Source organism: Pipistrellus hanaki (genome assembly GCF_964339955.1).
Source record: "Pipistrellus hanaki genome assembly, chromosome: 3".
Lineage (NCBI taxonomy): Eukaryota > Metazoa > Chordata > Mammalia > Chiroptera > Vespertilionidae > Pipistrellus > Pipistrellus hanaki.
Genome location: NC_140505.1, coordinates 28,649,096 through 28,666,083, shown reverse-complemented (window position 1 = coordinate 28,666,083; position 16,988 = coordinate 28,649,096). Strand labels below are relative to the sequence as shown.

The 16,988-nt window shown below is 38.3% G+C and overlaps 1 protein-coding gene across 4 annotated transcripts in view; it reads left to right on the top strand.

The window, feature by feature from the left end:
* The window catches only part of MYO16 (myosin XVI), a 505,283-nt gene that overhangs the window by 393,515 nt on the left and 94,780 nt on the right, over positions 1 to 16,988 (top strand). For all 4 annotated transcript variants that reach the window (XM_084879972.1, XM_084879970.1, XM_084879971.1 and 1 more), the window contains one exon: positions 7,118 to 7,220. In XM_084879972.1, coding sequence (XP_084736098.1) covers positions 7,118 to 7,220 — 103 coding nt within the window. The remainder of the gene's footprint in view (positions 1 to 7,117; positions 7,221 to 16,988) is intronic.

Sequence of the window (16,988 nt, the reverse complement as noted above, 5' to 3'; positions counted from 1 at the left end):
TTTTTGTGTAAATTAGATAATTTTTTGATAACTTTATGTGTTTTCACATTCTTTTCTTTAAAAGAAGGAAAAAGTGCTCCTCTTTCCTTGACAAGCACTTCTGCAAGTCCTCTCTCTTTGTGTCTCATTTCTTCTTCTTTTGCTGCCTCCCTTGCATGTTGAAATAGGTCTTATTTCCCTCTCAAGCCCACTTTTGCTCCTTTCTCTTTATACTACCTCTATTTTCATGATGGATGTCAGTATGTTGCTAGGCAGCTGCCATGCTCAATCCACCACTCAGCATTGTGAATGCTGCAAATTAGCCCCAAATAGCTAGGAAATCACCCGTGCACACCTGCACCGTGTTTACTATGAGTAGGAATAGGAGGAGTGAAATGGACAACCCAGGCAAGTTCGCAGAGCCAGGGAAATGCGTATCTATTTCAACATAGTCAGATTGTTACATCCCTGATGTGCATGCCAGGTAGAGAAACCCCACAGAGCCCTGTGCAAAATAATCAATGAAATGGTTATAGAAGAAACTGCATCCTTATCACCTGAGAGCTAAAATTAATGAAAAATAATCTGGAATAAAATGAAAATATACAACAATAATCATGAAGCAAAGGTAGAACTTGTTTCTACAAACGTTGCCTATAAGCCTTGTCAGTTCTTCCTAGCCCCTGAAAAACAACATATCAACACACACACACACACACACACACACACACACACACGCACATACACACACACACTAATTCTACTTCACCCTTAAGCTGTTGACCTTTATTTTTATTTGTGAGGTGACCCACCAGAATTGCCCACCACGTGTGTGTCTCCACCATCCGTTAATGTCTTTATGCTGTAGGAACCTGTTTTCTTCTGTGTCTCTGGCATTGCATGGATTCCCCAGTCCAAATCCAGCACCCCCTTCTCAGTTTAAGCTCTCTGCAACACTTAGCACTGATGACTGCATTCCAAACTCTGCTTTCCTTTTGCTACCAGTTCCAGGCCTGCCTTCCTGTCCAGTCCCATTCCTCCTTGCTCTGCCTTGATGGGCTGTTTTGCTCTATCAGCCCTCCAATATAGAGCTACTGCGATATGTCCTGTCCTCTTTTTGTGGATTACCCAGTCCATCCTGAGGGAGGAGGAGGTTAATGGTCCTCCCCAAACATTATTTGAAGGAACTAAAATATGTTCATCATAAAAAAGGTTTTCATAAGAAGACCACATCTTTTCTGAGATATAATTTTGATAAAAACGTCGTGCTGTCTATTTGAGTATATGAAGTGAAATTATAACACATCTTGGTAACCTCCACATTTCATGGCAGATATTCTTTTTAAAAAAATATATTTTATTGATTTTTTTACAGAGAGGAAAGGAGAGGGATAGAGAGTTAGAAACATCGATGAGAGGGAAACATCAATCAACTGCCTCCTCACACTCCCTACTGGGGATGTGCCCTCAACCAAGGTACATGCCCTTGACTGGAATCTAACCTAGAACTTTTTAGTCCTCAGGCCAATGCTCTATCCACTGAGCCAAACTTGTTAGGGCAGTGGTGGGCAAACTCATTAGTCAACAGAGCCAAATATCAACAGTACAATGATTGAAATTCCTTTTGAGAGCCAAATTTTTTAAACTTAAACTTCTTCTAATGCCACTTCTTCAAAAATAGCCTCACCCATGCCATGTTATTTTGTGGAAGAGCCACACTCAAGGGGCCAAAGAGCCGCATGTGGCTTGCAAGCTGCAGTTTGCTGACCATGGGGTTAGGGCAATGTCAGAGATTCTTGCTTGTAATAGGTGCTCAATAAATATTCTTGAATAGAATTAAAATGTAAGAGGTTCCAGGACTTAAATCTTCACAATAGAATTTTCTTTTTGAATTAAGAGATGAATAGTCAGGAAACAGAAACTCTTTCTAAGAAACTGCATCCCAGTTTTGTTTTTGAAGTATTATTAGCTTGATTAAATGCTTAGTATTTTTCTAAGGAGATGCTTCTACTATTTCCTGCAGATTTCTTAAAGTAGTTAGTTGAGTCACTACCAGATTTTACCTGACTTCTATGGTTACTGCATAAACTTTTTTTTTTTTTTTTGTCTCTAGGTCTGCAATGGATAGGATGTCTTCTTAAAACTAAAAAGAAAAAAATGACTTCTGAAATGGGAAATATTAATCCCTTCCCTTAGGTTCTGCTTTATAGTTCTCAATTGTTGTTAGCTTTTCTCTGCTTCAACTGTAATCTATCCCTCTTAGCGACCTCAAAATAAGTGCGGTCCTTTCTTAAAATTTCATAAGGTATCCAATGTGATGCCTGTTATTATTTTAATGTCATCATACTCCTGATACTATTTCCATCAGGAAATCCTATTGGGTCTGCCTCCAAATATGGATAGAGTTCAAGTTCAACCAGTTTCTACTACTTCCTTTGCTCCCATCTAGACTGCAGGAAAGCCTCCATATGGTCTTCCTGGCTCTCCACATGTTCCACTGCTGCCCACTCTCAGCCGAGCAGATTCAGTGATTCTTTTAATGTCAAGTAATATGACTTATCTGCTCAAATCCCAGCTCAGATTCAAAGTCAAAGACATGATCTGAATCTTTCCCCATGTGGTTACCTTTGTGAATCCTCCTCCTCCTCCTCCTCACCTGCTCTGTTCCAGCCACCTTCTTGGTATTCCTCCTTCCCCAAACAGACAGGCACTACCCCACTCAGGACTTGTGGACTTGGCTGTTCCCCAGAGAACACCACCACTAGCTTCTCATTTCTCAGAAACTTTTCCTGCTTTAGTCTTCTTCTCTCTCACTGTGTCTGACACTCTTTCCCTTTACATTTCTATCTGCTATATATCTACCAGAGAATGTAAGGATCGTCATCTGTTCTGTTACTAGATGCATTCTCAGTACATATTTTGTGCTCAGTCAATATCAGTCGATTGATTAAATGAGCCCCAATGAGCCACAGGACCCAAATTCTGGACATAGAACTAGATCCCAATCATTTCCCGCATCCCAAGAGAGGATGAAACAAGAATGGGTTTGCTGGAAGAGGTAGGACTTATTTCTTACCTTTGGTTGATTTATCTTGTACACAGGGCAGATGTCAGCCTGAACAAAGAGTTCTTCAGTGGATTGTGGTGCTTTTATCTTGAACAAAAGAGGCTTGGAATGTATGGGGAGTGAGAGCTGAGAGGTCCTACCTGTGACCACACTTGTGCTCATGACCATATAGTGCTCCAGACCCGTTATTACCATTTGGCCTCAGATGGAATTTCTGAGAGGTTATGTTTACCACAGCGTTAGACCAGGGACACCACCTACAGATGACACTCACATTCCAAAAGATGAGGTGATTTTAATTACACTAAAATAGCGTGCCTTACCCTGTCTAAGATGACGTTTTTGTCTTTTCAGTTGAAATGTCAGAATTATACCATTTTAGGTGTCAAAAGAACAATATAAAATGGAAAAAAAAGACACAAAGGATAAGAATTTTTTTTTTCTGACTTGTTAATACTGTATTCAGATACTTGAATTATGTCAATTCAATTCTTGGTGATAATTAACAAAGTTCCAGAATGAAACAATTATAGGAGAATAAAATGATAATTTGACTGATTTCATTTCATTATGTAGCTCTAGCTAAATGGTAGAGATGCATTGATTTTCCTGAGCTTGAATGGGTCTGTATTTCATATGAAGTTCTGTTTGACTCTTACAGAAGAGGTTCAGTCACTCAAAGGTCAAAGAGAAACAAATTGTCTCTGCATGTCCCATGTCCTGATAATTATTATTGGGTTTTATATTTGTTGTTTTTCATGCTCCTTTTCTATAATTGAACCATCTAGTACTGGGAGCTTGTTTGTTTCTGCCTAGTCTTTAGCAATGGTGATGGAGAGATTGCCTCTGGCATTAGATTGCCCTGAGTTCAAATCCAAGATCGGCCACTTTTACCATCTGTATAAGTGTCCTAAGGCTGCCTTAACAAAGTATCACAAACTAGGTAACTTAAAAGAATAGAAACATATTCTCTCATAGTTGTAAAGGCTGGAGGCCCAAAGCAAATGTGTCAGCAGGCTACATGCCCATCTCAGGCTCTGTGTAGATTCCCCCCTCTCCTCTTTTAGCTTCTGGTGGTGGCCTAAAATCCTTGGTGTTCTTGCCTTGCAACTCATATCCAACCTCTGCCTCTGTCACTTGTTATTTTCCTCTTTTTATAAGTACAGAGTCATATTGGATAAGGGCCCACCCTTAATGACCTCATGTTACTTTGATTATGTGCAAAATTCAAATTCCAAAATAGGTTACACTCCCCTGTCTTGGAGTGGTGGTGAGGGATCACCAGCTTCCTCAATATGAGAAAATTATCACGCAGACCTCCTATAGTGATGAGGAGCGTGTGAAGTAACATATGAAAAGCCGCTTGTACTCCTTCAGTGTCCAAGAAATGTTACTACTCATCTCCCAAATTCCCAGTTCTATTTCCTAGCATCATTTATATGTACCTGCTTCATACAAAAGCAATGGACCTGACCCCATGTAAGGTACAAAGATGACTCTTGCCCTAGCGAAGCCCACACATATTGGAGACTGATAGGAATCAAATGGTACAGTCAAGTATCTGTGTCATATCCTGAGAAACACACATGCAGTAAGAAAGGGGAGAATTACTTGCTAAGAGGCTTGACAAGGGCCTCATAGCAAATTTGCTACAGGGTTGGAACTGGAAGATGTGTTTAGATTCCCCAACCCAGTTTCTTTCCTATTCTAACACATGGTACAATTATATTGTTTGTCATCCTTGAACCAAACATTATGAGATAAAAATCCATGTTTTGACGAAGTCATCCATCCCACTGCCCTCTGCACACTTTACTGCCCTACACACACACACACACACACACACACACACACACACATACACTATTCTATCTGCAGCAACCATAATATGGCCAGTAAAAAATATAGCTACCAACTTTAGTGCCTGCTGGGTAGGAAATCACATTCTTGCCTATTATTAAAAAAAAAATCCACAGAATGCTTCTGTCATCCATAGATCATCTCAGTCCACTCAGTGTGATCAAAAGGATGAGCAGGATTTTTATATCTTTGCCTCTGGCACTATAATTTCATGTTCAATCTCTGTTACTTGCTATTTTTACTCCCTTCGGTACCCCGAATTTGACACATGAGCAAAAATCTATACACGAAAAGGAAGGGTATTGCTGATGTTGATGTATTTATTTTATCTGAGTCAAGATTAGGAAGACTATGACAATTCTCAATCCAGGAAAAATAATAGACAGTCACTGACTTAGGATGCTTTGACCTAGCATGCATTGATTTTTATGATGGAGTCACAAATATACCCATTCAGTAGAAATGGAACTTCAGATGTTGGATTTTGATCTTTTCCCAGGCTATCTGTATGCCCTTGACTCTTTCCTGATGCAGGAACGTGGCAGTGAGCCTCAGCTCCCACTCAATCACGTGATTGCGAGTACAAACCATCAAGGCTCTACAATGTATTCATTGTGTGAGATGATTTTCACCAACTCTAGGCTAATGTAAGCTTTCTGAGCACGTTTAAGGCAAGCTAGGCTAAGCCATGATGTTCCCTAGGTTACTAGTATTAAATGAATTTCAACTTCAGATATGTTTCATTTACAATCAGTTTATTGGAACATAACCTCATCGTAAGTGGAGGAGCATCTGCACTGAGTTTTCGGTGACAATGCTCAGGATGTAAGAAAGGAAATAAAGATCTGCTACTGAAAAGTCAAATAGGTATATTTTCACAACCTGTGTTATAGGCCAGACTGCTAGTTATTGCAGCGCTGGCTCGCATGCTGGGACCTCATTTCTCTACAGCACTTGCAGAAATAAAGAAATGCATGTAAATTCGCTGTGGTTGTCAGTGGGACATGGCCACTGCTCTCAGTGCTGGCTCAGGGGAAGGGGGGAGTAGAGATGTGTAGGCAATGTACTTTCTTCTTTAGTTGCCTCAAGGAAACAAAAACACTCATTTTAGAATAATCTAAATTTGCTGCAGCAAACGTTAGGTGAAATGCTAAGATATTCTACACAAAAGAACAGAAAAGTAGGTGATTTACCTTTTAGCACTGAGTTCCTTTAGCAGTCCCACACACAGGCCCTGTGTGTTTATGAGAACCATAAACACAAAGTAGAAGTGGATGCAATTATACAGATCTTTCCTTGTTTCTTCTGTCCATCCTCCTCCTCCACTTCTTCCTTCTCCCTCTCCCTCTTCCTCCTCTTCCCCTTTTCTTCCTCTTCTTCCTACTTCTTTCTCTCCTACACTCCTCCCCTCCTTTTCTTTCCTCTTCTCCTTCTTACTGGTCCTATTCTTCCTCCTCCTCTTTCTCCTCCTCTTTTCCTCTTCCTCCTCCTCCTCCTCCTCCTCCTCCTCTTCCTTCTAATGCAGTTTTACTTACATGTCAGGTTCTATACCTTAAGTGCAAAACATTTTATATCGATGATGTAATTTTGAAAGTAATATATATATTTTTTATAAATCCATAGAAAACTATTATACTGACATGCATTTTAGCTAGGGAATGAAAGATAATAATTTAAAGAAACTTCCAGGACATAATACAATGTCTTGCTGGAAGATTTCAAATGCTCCAATATGTAATACATGGGAAGAAAGCTGCTCTGCCTCTCAATAATCCTGGGTGCTTTGATATTCCTTTATTACAGATTCTAACTACTAGTCAAGATGCACTCTCAAATGGGAATGAAGTATGCTGGTTTTCTTAAAAGTTTTTATTTTTTTTAAGATCATTCTAAATATTTAAGCAAAAACTAACAGATAAATCTTCTTTTTTTGTTTTTTTGTTACATGGTTTGTATCACCCGGTGTTAAACATATATTAAAGGATTGAACAATATATTTGATTCATTTAAAACATCATTTTCCATGTAAAAGATGTGTTATTTCACCGTTGCTTTAAAGGCACAATGAATGGAGTATATGGGGACACATGGAAGAAAGTAAAACCGGGAAGGGGGAGGTTCAGAACAGGGTCACAAAGACAGTTCTGTTGCTCATAATCACTGGCTTGATGAGTCCAGTCACCACTTTCATGTCCCTGCTGCTTTTCCCAGGTATAAGCCCTTGGTGGAGACACTCCCGGGCGAGAAGAAGAAGCTGTCTGCTGAGGAGAAATGCCGACTTGTTCTCCAGCAATGTAAATTACAAGGCTGGCAGGTTAGTGACCTACAAGCTCCTAACATACCCGTTTAGGATTTTTAAATAAGTGAGCTGAGTCATTGCGGGGAGCCACTGGAGTCTCTCTGGCAAAAACAAATTGCTTTGATGTGTTTGGCAAGGTGAGACACCGTGTGTATTCCCTGGAAACGCATCGGTCTTTCTGATTCCCTGGTTTCCGCAGAGTGCGGCACACACACCCCGGAGGCCACAGGCTCCTGTGCGGGACTGACAAGATGTTCCTGTCACCCTGCTCAGTCTGTCCACATCGCAGATTTAAATATCGTCAGGAAAGCTTTTTTGAAGCATCTGAAAGGTAGCAGGAGCCAGAAAAAGCAAACTGTGAGGACAGAATAGTGATTTCGTTGGCTCCTGGCTGGTATCTCACAAGCCTTCTTCAAACCCAGACTTCCCCAGCTCCAGTCTTGTTTAGGCTCCTTCGCTCTGTTTCTCACCTACCACACACTGAAAATGCCACTGTCCCTTCCACCTGATTTCATGGCAAAATCTTCATAATTGGAAACATTTAATTATGTCCTGTGATCCTTTTTGTTGGCAGAGGCCAGCGGCCCACGGGAGGAATAGCTGGACTTGCGGAGGGAGGAATTAGCATGAAACAGAAAAACACAGAAATACTCCTCAGAAACAACGAGGCACAGTGTGGGTTTAGTTTCATACCTTAAACAAGGTCAATATGCTGCCTTCCTAGGATAAGGAAGAGGTTGTGTGAAACTTAGGAGTCAAGACAAGAAGGTAATATTGGAGCCATAATGGGAAACAGAATCAAGGCCAAGGCACCAGGAATTATTGGGCATTTCTAGCTATAAAACAACTTTAAGTGCTTTGGCAGCAAAAGGCATGGTGGCTAATAGTTTTGGCAAAACATAACCATTAGTGGAAAGCAGATATAGATCTCATTTAAAAAACGGTAGAGAGAGCCTTCATCAGCGAGAATACATGATAATCACTGAGTCCCCAAACAAGATCTTCACTTCAGAAATGACATGAACAGAGGGGTCAGAATTGCTCAGTGTGTCTGAGATTGATTCAATCTAGGCCAACAGGTAGAGACTACTGGCTTGCCATCAACACACCCATGCTTCTATGATGAAGAACTAAGAGCATGGAATTTTAGCAATGATGAGTAACGGTTTAATTATCTGTGCCACCCAATCTTTTTCTTTACCACCCTTTTTCTTTACTGATGATGGAGTTGAACTTTAAATAATAGTCTGAAGGAGAAGGCTTACAGCATCTGTAGTAATCATGGATGCACATCGTGCCAAAAGATTGCATAAAAAAGGAAGGAGGCATTACTAATGCAGACTGATGTGAGCTAGTCACAACAGAGTCATAAAATGTGGGGGCCACAGATAGAACTGCTTATCAAGCTTGTAGGTTAACTTAAATCTTTTCAACTGAATCATGCTAAAAATTTTAAGTAAGTTTTAGAGAGTAGTGGTTCATGAATAAGTAACTCTAAGATATTCTTGTGTTTTTTCCCCTTTAAATAACACTCATGGATAAGCATAATTAAAAAGTAATAATGTTGAGAAAGAAAGTTGAGCTGTAGGAAAAAAAGTGAGGGAGTCTGGAATAATTCTTCCACTAAGAAAGTGGCTGGTAGTGACCACCATACCTGAGCAGCCATCAGTTCTCTGATACACCTGTGTAGTGTATGGGGTCAGAGTGTGCAAGGGGACTGGGGGGCAAACTGGCAGCCATTTCTTCATGTGCTAGGATACTTACAATTGCTGCTGAGGGCAACAATAAATTGAAAAACATACCTGGACTTAGGAACACTTCATCAAAACAAAAAATTGGAAAAAGTCCACATTTCATTGCACTATTCCATTTCCCCTCACTTCTTACCTCCTTGAGGGAGCCTAAAAATACAGAACAAACATTAAAAAAGAAATTTATTCATTCATTGAGCATGTTTGCTTCAGTGTTCCACATTAAATAGTTGATGAGACTGCTTTCTTCAGCTTCTGCAAAATGTAACCTTTCGGGTGCTTTATCATAGACGACAAATCATTGACTTCACAGAAATAAAGCTTACTCATATGTCACTTCTTTGCTAGTCAGAGAGCAAAAGGGGTTTTAAAAAAATCATGCATTTTTGACCTGGTAAATCAGATTCCTCAGTTTGAAAACCAAAGCATTTGTTTGAAACATATTGATTGTTGCATTTCTTACTATGACTCTCTTCTGAGTGGTTAATGGACAAGGATAAACAGGATCAACAGTGAGATCCTAATGGATAATTAATCATGTAGCATGATTCCCAAATTGCTGAGAGTTACAGTGTGTGTTTCTGTGAAACAGTCAGTGTCAATCCTTTGGCTCTGAATGGTTAGTTAGCATAAGTTAAACTATTCTTTTCCATAATTTTAAGAACAATGCCAGAAGATAGAGCAGATCAGAGTTACCTTTTGCCATGTGAACTAGTATAGAGGATTAGCTAGAAATTAAATTCTCTTTACTAAAAGTATGATTCTTGTATTGTTGCTCTATTGGGTCTTGAAGAACTTATGAGATTTATCCATTTCTCCTTGACATTAATCAGACCTTGCGCAGTAAAGCCTCTGAATCATCAATATAGGATTCTAAGTCCATAGCTTGTTGTGCATGGAAACAATGCACAAGTGTGGGTGAACCCCAGCATGCCCTTGCTTCAATGAGGACATGTCTCTCTCCTTCCCTTCAGTGCTATTGGGTTCCTTTACCTCTCCATGTGTGCTATTGATTCTTCACATAGTTGTGGCTTGGAAGTCAATATGCGAAGGAGGTAGTGGGGCTTTTTAATATTATATTTGATAGAAAATGATTTCTCTCTTCTACAGAATGTGTGTGTTTCTCCAAAAAATAACCATTTAGAGTTTTTTTATTTGTTTGTTTGTTGTTGTTTTTTTTGCTTTATTTGACTTAAGTGGAAGAGCATCTCTATGTACAAAAAGGAAAGTAGGTAGAGTGAACAGTAATGACCTCATTTTAAATATGAGGAAATAGAGTCTTGGAAATCAGTGCACTGATCAAAATATTAGGTGTAGTTAATATTTAGTTTCGGCGGAAAGGCTCCTTTGCTGACACTGGTATCCAGGTCTTGCCATGCTCTGTTCTTTCCACTGCATTTAACTCGATCTATATCTTTTAATGTAGCCGTCCAACGTCCTTTTATTCAGGTTACAGAACTTGAAAGACATAGCCCAGGCATCCCAGCTGAAACTTTGATCAAAGGCACTTACATATTCCTTTATCAGCTGGAGCAGATTGCTTCTTGTAGAGTGTGTGTGTGTGTGTGTGTGTGTGTGTGTGTGTGTGTGTGTGTGTGTGTAATGTTTATAATTTAGCCAGTAGATGAAGGGAAAAAAGTTGGCTGCTTCCCATTGCCGGCCAATTCTGATCAGAATCTTTTTTACCCAAACTGTCAGCCAAATGACCTTTCCCTAACACAGTGCTTTTGGACTAACTGCATCTTGGAAAGAAAAGGAGGAGAGAGAGAGAGAGAGAGAGAGAGAGAGAGAGAGAGAGAGAGAGAGAGAGAGAGAGAGAGAGAGAGAGAGAGAGAGGGAGAGAGAATGAATGAGAATTATTGGCTGTCTCCTGCATACCCCCTACTGAGCCTGCAACCTGGGCATGTGGTTCTTGACTGGAATCAAACCCTGGGGCCCTTTAGTCTGCAGGACAGTGCTCTATCCACTGAGCCATCTTTCACTACCATCTTTTAAATAATCACCTCCCTCTACCTCCTTTTAGCTCCTTCTTCTCTGCTTTTTTCTTATTCCATAGATGGCATGTGTTCTACAAAAATCATTGATTGTTTCTCTTGCACTGGTATGTAAGCTCCACCAGAAAGGATTTTTAATGTGTCACTTTACTGCTGTATCTCCAGCACAGGGCACATAGAAAGATGCACAGTAGATATGTGTGCATGTATTCTGGGCCAGTAAATGAGTCTTTGGCAACAAAAGCCTACCAAATCATATAATAGATTTCATATGGACACAGAGACATGTAGGACTTTTTAAAACCCAAAATAATTCATAACAAAAACTGAACAAAGGCAGTATCTAAGGAATCATGTTGAAATGATAGTTGAATGGAAGTTGGACTTATATTTGTGTTTAGTAAATACATATATTCATGCATTACTTCTGAAATTAAAACGAATTTTAAAAATTTGTAACTGCTACAGAAATACAATTTAAGAAAGATATTGTATAGGATCAAATTAATTATTTTAAGCATTTCTGAAAAAAAACTTATAAATCGCACTGATTGTGTTTTGCTTTAAACAACTTTTGCTTTCAACTACTAGTAATAATTAACCATTTATATAGTTTGCACCACTAGCTCTTACTTCTCAAAGGAATCCTCAGCCTTCTTTTATATGATTTGAGCTGGTAACCTTTTGGCAAAGTCACTGATGTCACTATTCCCTTAATATACTTGACATCACTGCTTTAACATAAGGTTGTTTTCTTTTGAAGAAAAGTTGAAGGAAAATCAGAGTGTGGAGTGGCTGGAAAGAGTCCTCCTTCGTGGCGGTTTCTTGTTCACGTTTATGATGAAATGACACATTTTAAAAATATGGTGGTTGAGTTAGAGCTTTCTCCTTTTCCCAAGGCAGAATTTCAGTTGTTCAAACAGGAATGGAAGATTCTTGAAATGATTTGAGCAGACTCTACAGAACTAACTTCCAATATTGCTTTATGTCTCCACAGACATATTTTTCTTTATAAAACAAAGAACCTATGGATTTCTTTATTTTGGGGGGGCAAATTGAAATAATTTGAATTAAGTCATAGTTTGAAAACGGGTTAAATTAAACCATAAGTTATTAACCTTCTACTATTTTTTTAAGTTATTCAGGTATTTTATTTATTGAAATATATACATTTTTAGTTCAGTCCTACTTTAAGGTTACTTTGTAAATAATGCCTCCAGATCTATGTACATCTGATCAAAGACTCCCTGCCCTGATTTCTTCAAGCCCTAAAAAAGTGACTGGCAAGCATGCAGGGCCATGTGGAACATGCCTGTTTTGCCATGTTATGTCATTTATGTAAAGTGAAAACTTTTGAAACTAATTCTAAGTGGAAAAATAAATGGTATAATCGTATTTTCACACGTTTTATATGAATCAACTGGTTATAGGATGATTTCTTCTGTGTTGTTATTTGAATGCTATATTCATTTTAGAGCCATCTGGAGGCATGACGAACGGAGAAACAAATCTGTCAGAGGCAGTTCATGCGATGCCAGGGGTGCCGCTTCTGAGCACAGTCACTCTCAGAGCTCAGGAGTAGTCAGGATTGGGGAGCAGGCTGGCCCCCCTTTAGGAGAGCCCTCCCAGACATCCGTTTCACTGTCTTTTAACCCAGATTCTAAAACTCTGGAGTGGGGGGAAACCTTGTGGATAAAGAAGAGTGTTCTGTGTGGTACCTTTGAACTAGATGCTACAGGAAATTAGGAAGGAGAAATTTAGGTTATAACCTTAGAGAGATTTTACAAGTCCTCTAGCATTTTGTTATTTTTTAAAAATATATATTTTATTGATTTTTTACAGAGAGGAAGGGAGAGAAAGAGAGTTAGAAACATTGATGAGAGAGAAACATCGACCAGCTGCCTCCTGCATTCCCCCTACTGGGGTATGCCTACAACCAAGGTACATGCCCTTGACCAGAATCAAACCGGGGACCCTTCAGTCCGTAGGCTGATGCTCTATCCACTGAGCCAAACCGGTTTTGGCAGTCCTCTAGCATTTTGATGGTAAGGAGTCAGATAAAGGAAGACTTTTGGGTAACTCATTCAAGATTATACACATAGGAAGTAAGAAATTAAATTAAAACTTCAACTTCACCTCAACTATCCATATAATATATTTTCATGTGCATGCTTCTTTTTCCCCCCAAAAATATATTTTTATTGATTTCAGAAAGGAAGGGAGAAGAGGAGATAGAAGCATCAATGATAAGATAGGATGATTGATTGGCTGCCTCTTGCATGCCCTCTACTGGGATGGAGCCTACAACCTGGGCATGTGCCCTGACCAGGAATCAAACTGCAGCCTCCTGGTTCATAAATCTATGCTCAACCACTTAGCCATGCCACTTGGGCCTCTTATGCATGTTTCTATGTGTATATGTATGTGTGTCTGAGTCAGAGAGAGAGAGAGAGAGAGAGAGAGAGAGAGAGAGAGAGAGTGAGTGTTGAGACCAAAAAAAATAACAAAGGGTGCTCACAAAAGGAAAACCCCAAATTTTTGTGAAATCGATTTTTTCTATTTGTATTTATTCACTAACAAAAATTACAATAATTAATTTATCATCATCTTCTAATGTTATTTTCAAGGAATAGCCTAAATTTCATTGTGTCTCCATAAAAATATATGGTCTTTGAAGAATTCATTCCTATAGTACTGAGAATTGCAAGATTAACATTTTCCCATACCATTAAATAAAATCAGTTGGACAAAAGATTTATTATTTCATTAATCTAAAATAGTACAGAAGAGAAAAGCTAATAAAAGTAAGAGCAAGAAACTGTTAAAGTTTTAAGCACCCTCCACTTTTATTTTACATATTCTAAGATAAGACATTTGTATTAGGGCCCTTGACTCTTATTAATGCAATAAATTAATGGTTTATAACCTTTGTTTTATTACTCAAAGAGCACTTCATAAATCAACTATAAGTACAAGCTAGAAAATAGCCTATAAAATGATTCTTTCTCATATTCCTTCTCTTTCTCTGGAATTATTAATGTTGCAAATAATAGACAAGAGATCTAAGAGGATCTCTTGGTACCTCGTGCATTATAACTGGGTATCACTATATAAATGCACATATATTTATTTCTTTTTTCTCTTGTACTAAACACATATATGAACACACTTCATTATAAAACAGCATTAATTCTTGATAAGCAACTTGGAAAATAGGGAAAATTAAAGAAGAAAATACAGACCATTTGTAATTGAATTGATCTATTTAGATATAACTAGTCCTAATGTTTTTTGAGTATTAACTCGGTTTTTTATAGTAATATTATACTTTTTGATTCTTGATTAGTGTCTCCATTTTCACTCTGAACTTTTTTTCACCCTTTTTTCTTATATATTATTACATCGTGTGTGTGTGTGTGTGTGTGTGTGTGTGTGTATGTGTGTGTTTCACTAGTACATCCCTTTCAGGGTCTGGCACAGAGTAGGCACTCAACCAATATTGAATAAACGAACGAACAAACCACCTACTTATTATCACATTTTCTCTTTGGAAATACAGGTATCCATAATCAAGCCTTGTTGCCATGTGTCATAGTTCCTCCTTTGAAATAGTTTTATATTTTTCCTCTCAGCTTCATTACATGGAGACACTTAACAATCTCTCAGCAAAAACTGGCTATGCCTGTTCTTAATCCAACTTTCATCTCTTACAAATCTATCTGATTTTCTCTAACTCCAGATTGAATAGTTGCTTGAGACAGCATTTATTGAGTACCATTTATGTCCTTGAAGTTCCACAGGCAATATTAAGAAGGAATGGTGTATCCCTTTTCCACAGGGCTTACAGTTTGGTGGGGTGGGGGTGGGACTATGAATAGTAAACTAATAAATAATTACAGGTTGGGATCCATGATGTAATGGAACCAATAAGGACACCGACAGCAAATTAAAGTTGCCAAAGCTTATATATGACTGAAATGACATCCCCAGGAGGAACCTCGGTAGGCTGAGATCTGAAGGATAAGAAGGATTCAGCCACAGGACAGGAGAGGGCAGGAAAGTGGGTCTGGGGGCAGGACCAGAGTGTGCCAAGACCCCAAGATGAAGGCAGCCTGAGAGAACTGATGGGAGCAGAATGGCTGGAGCACTGAGAAGCAGGTAATAAGAAGAAATACCATGCTATACAGCAGTGTTCTCCACCTGTATTTTATTCATTATTGCCCACTATGGAGAAAAATTAATGAGAGAATTACTATGGAATTTAATACTGGATGGGGGGAAAATTAGTTATTTACAAAGGTCTGTGGCCTCTCAATAACCAATCCTCCTCAATATGAGTCTCTTAACTTCTAAAAAAAAAAAGGTGGTTTTGGCTATACCTAATCCTATTTTATATCATATATATATATATATATATATATATATATATATATATATATATATATATAATTTTCCCCAATCCAGGTTTATTTAGTCTCCAACAAGCCTTTATCAGGCACCTATTGTGTGCTACAAACCCTATAATAGGTAAAGGTATTTTTTTCCCATCAGGAAGCAGTTTCACCTTCTGGGGGAAGAATCACCGTGTTCAGAATGAATTTTTAGAGGCAAGCAAGGGCCAGAGCTTATGTAGTCAAGCTACAAGGTTCTATTTCAAGTTCAATGTGAAGCCATTAATAAGCTTTAAAGCTGGTGGTAACATGATCTGAATTATGTTTTAAACATGAAAAATTGTATTGTTGAAGAGCAGGAATAGAGCTGGAAAGCCAGTTAAGCTAATATAGTGGCCCAGTCAAGAAAGTGATGGTCAACAGGACAAACAGGGTAAAGTGAGCCAAAGAAAGATCAAGAGATATCTTCCCAGGGGCCTTCAGTAAATAGGCCAGTTAAATTGTGTTGACTTGAAGAGTGGGATCTTCTTTAAAACTAAAATATGAAGACATATTAGGAATATGCTCAAGCTCTTATTAACACGTGTGAATTTGTTGCACACAATATATGGAGCTCTAAATAATGGAAGAGATCTGGCCTTTTAGGAATTGAAATCAAAAGATAATTCACAAAAATTGATGTAAATAAGTCTAAAAGCAAACAGGAACATACCGCAGAATGGGTATGTGGAAAATTAGGAAAGTTATCCAAGTATATTTTAATATCTGAAAATACTCTCAGGGATGAACAACATAAGATCAGATGCCTAGGATCAAATGCTGTGAATATTTAATGGTTTTAGAAGTAAAGCAAACATCAAAATACATGGATGGCAGTGACTTGGCAGTTGCTGGTAGTGGAAGGGCTCCCGACCTAGGTGCCTACACATGCCCCAGTGAGTACAGTGGGCTGTGATTATTCTTATGTTGCTATTAATCATTTATCACATACACATTCCATCGGGCAGGTAATTATGGTGGCCATTTTGTTAAGAAAAGCTAAAGGAGCTCCTTAAGTGAATATGTTAACTTATCCAATACACTTTCCTCTTGATTTTGAAGCTAATCAGTCTTGTTTGGGTATGGCTTGGGATTGCTTTTTTACAATGTGTTGTGTTGGGAGGAAGATTTTTTTAAAGCGCTCTTGACCATATCAATGTGATTTTCATAATGAAATAATATATAGGATCACATAGTGAACAAATCACTAGTAAGCTTAAAATAATAGTTTTTATTCATCACTGCTTGCTGTATGGGTCATACTATTCTTGGTGAGAGTAATTAATTTTCCTTAACCTGCAATTACATGTAATTCGAGCCAAACCATCTTCTTCAAATAGAAGATACAGTACTCTATTAGATGTGCATGGCTATAATTATCTTTTCGATGTTGAACTTAAGCTTCAGGAATAGTCTATTTATATAGAAGAGGACTTGTATTTTAGTATAAATGTATCCTTTGAGGATATTTAAAAGTATATTCAGAGCCTGGCTGAAAATTAGAATATTTTTATTTCATAATTTTTCAAAGTTACCATAAAAATACAAAATATGAAAATGTTAATTGTAAATTATACACACACAAAATAATTGTTATCCTTAGGAACT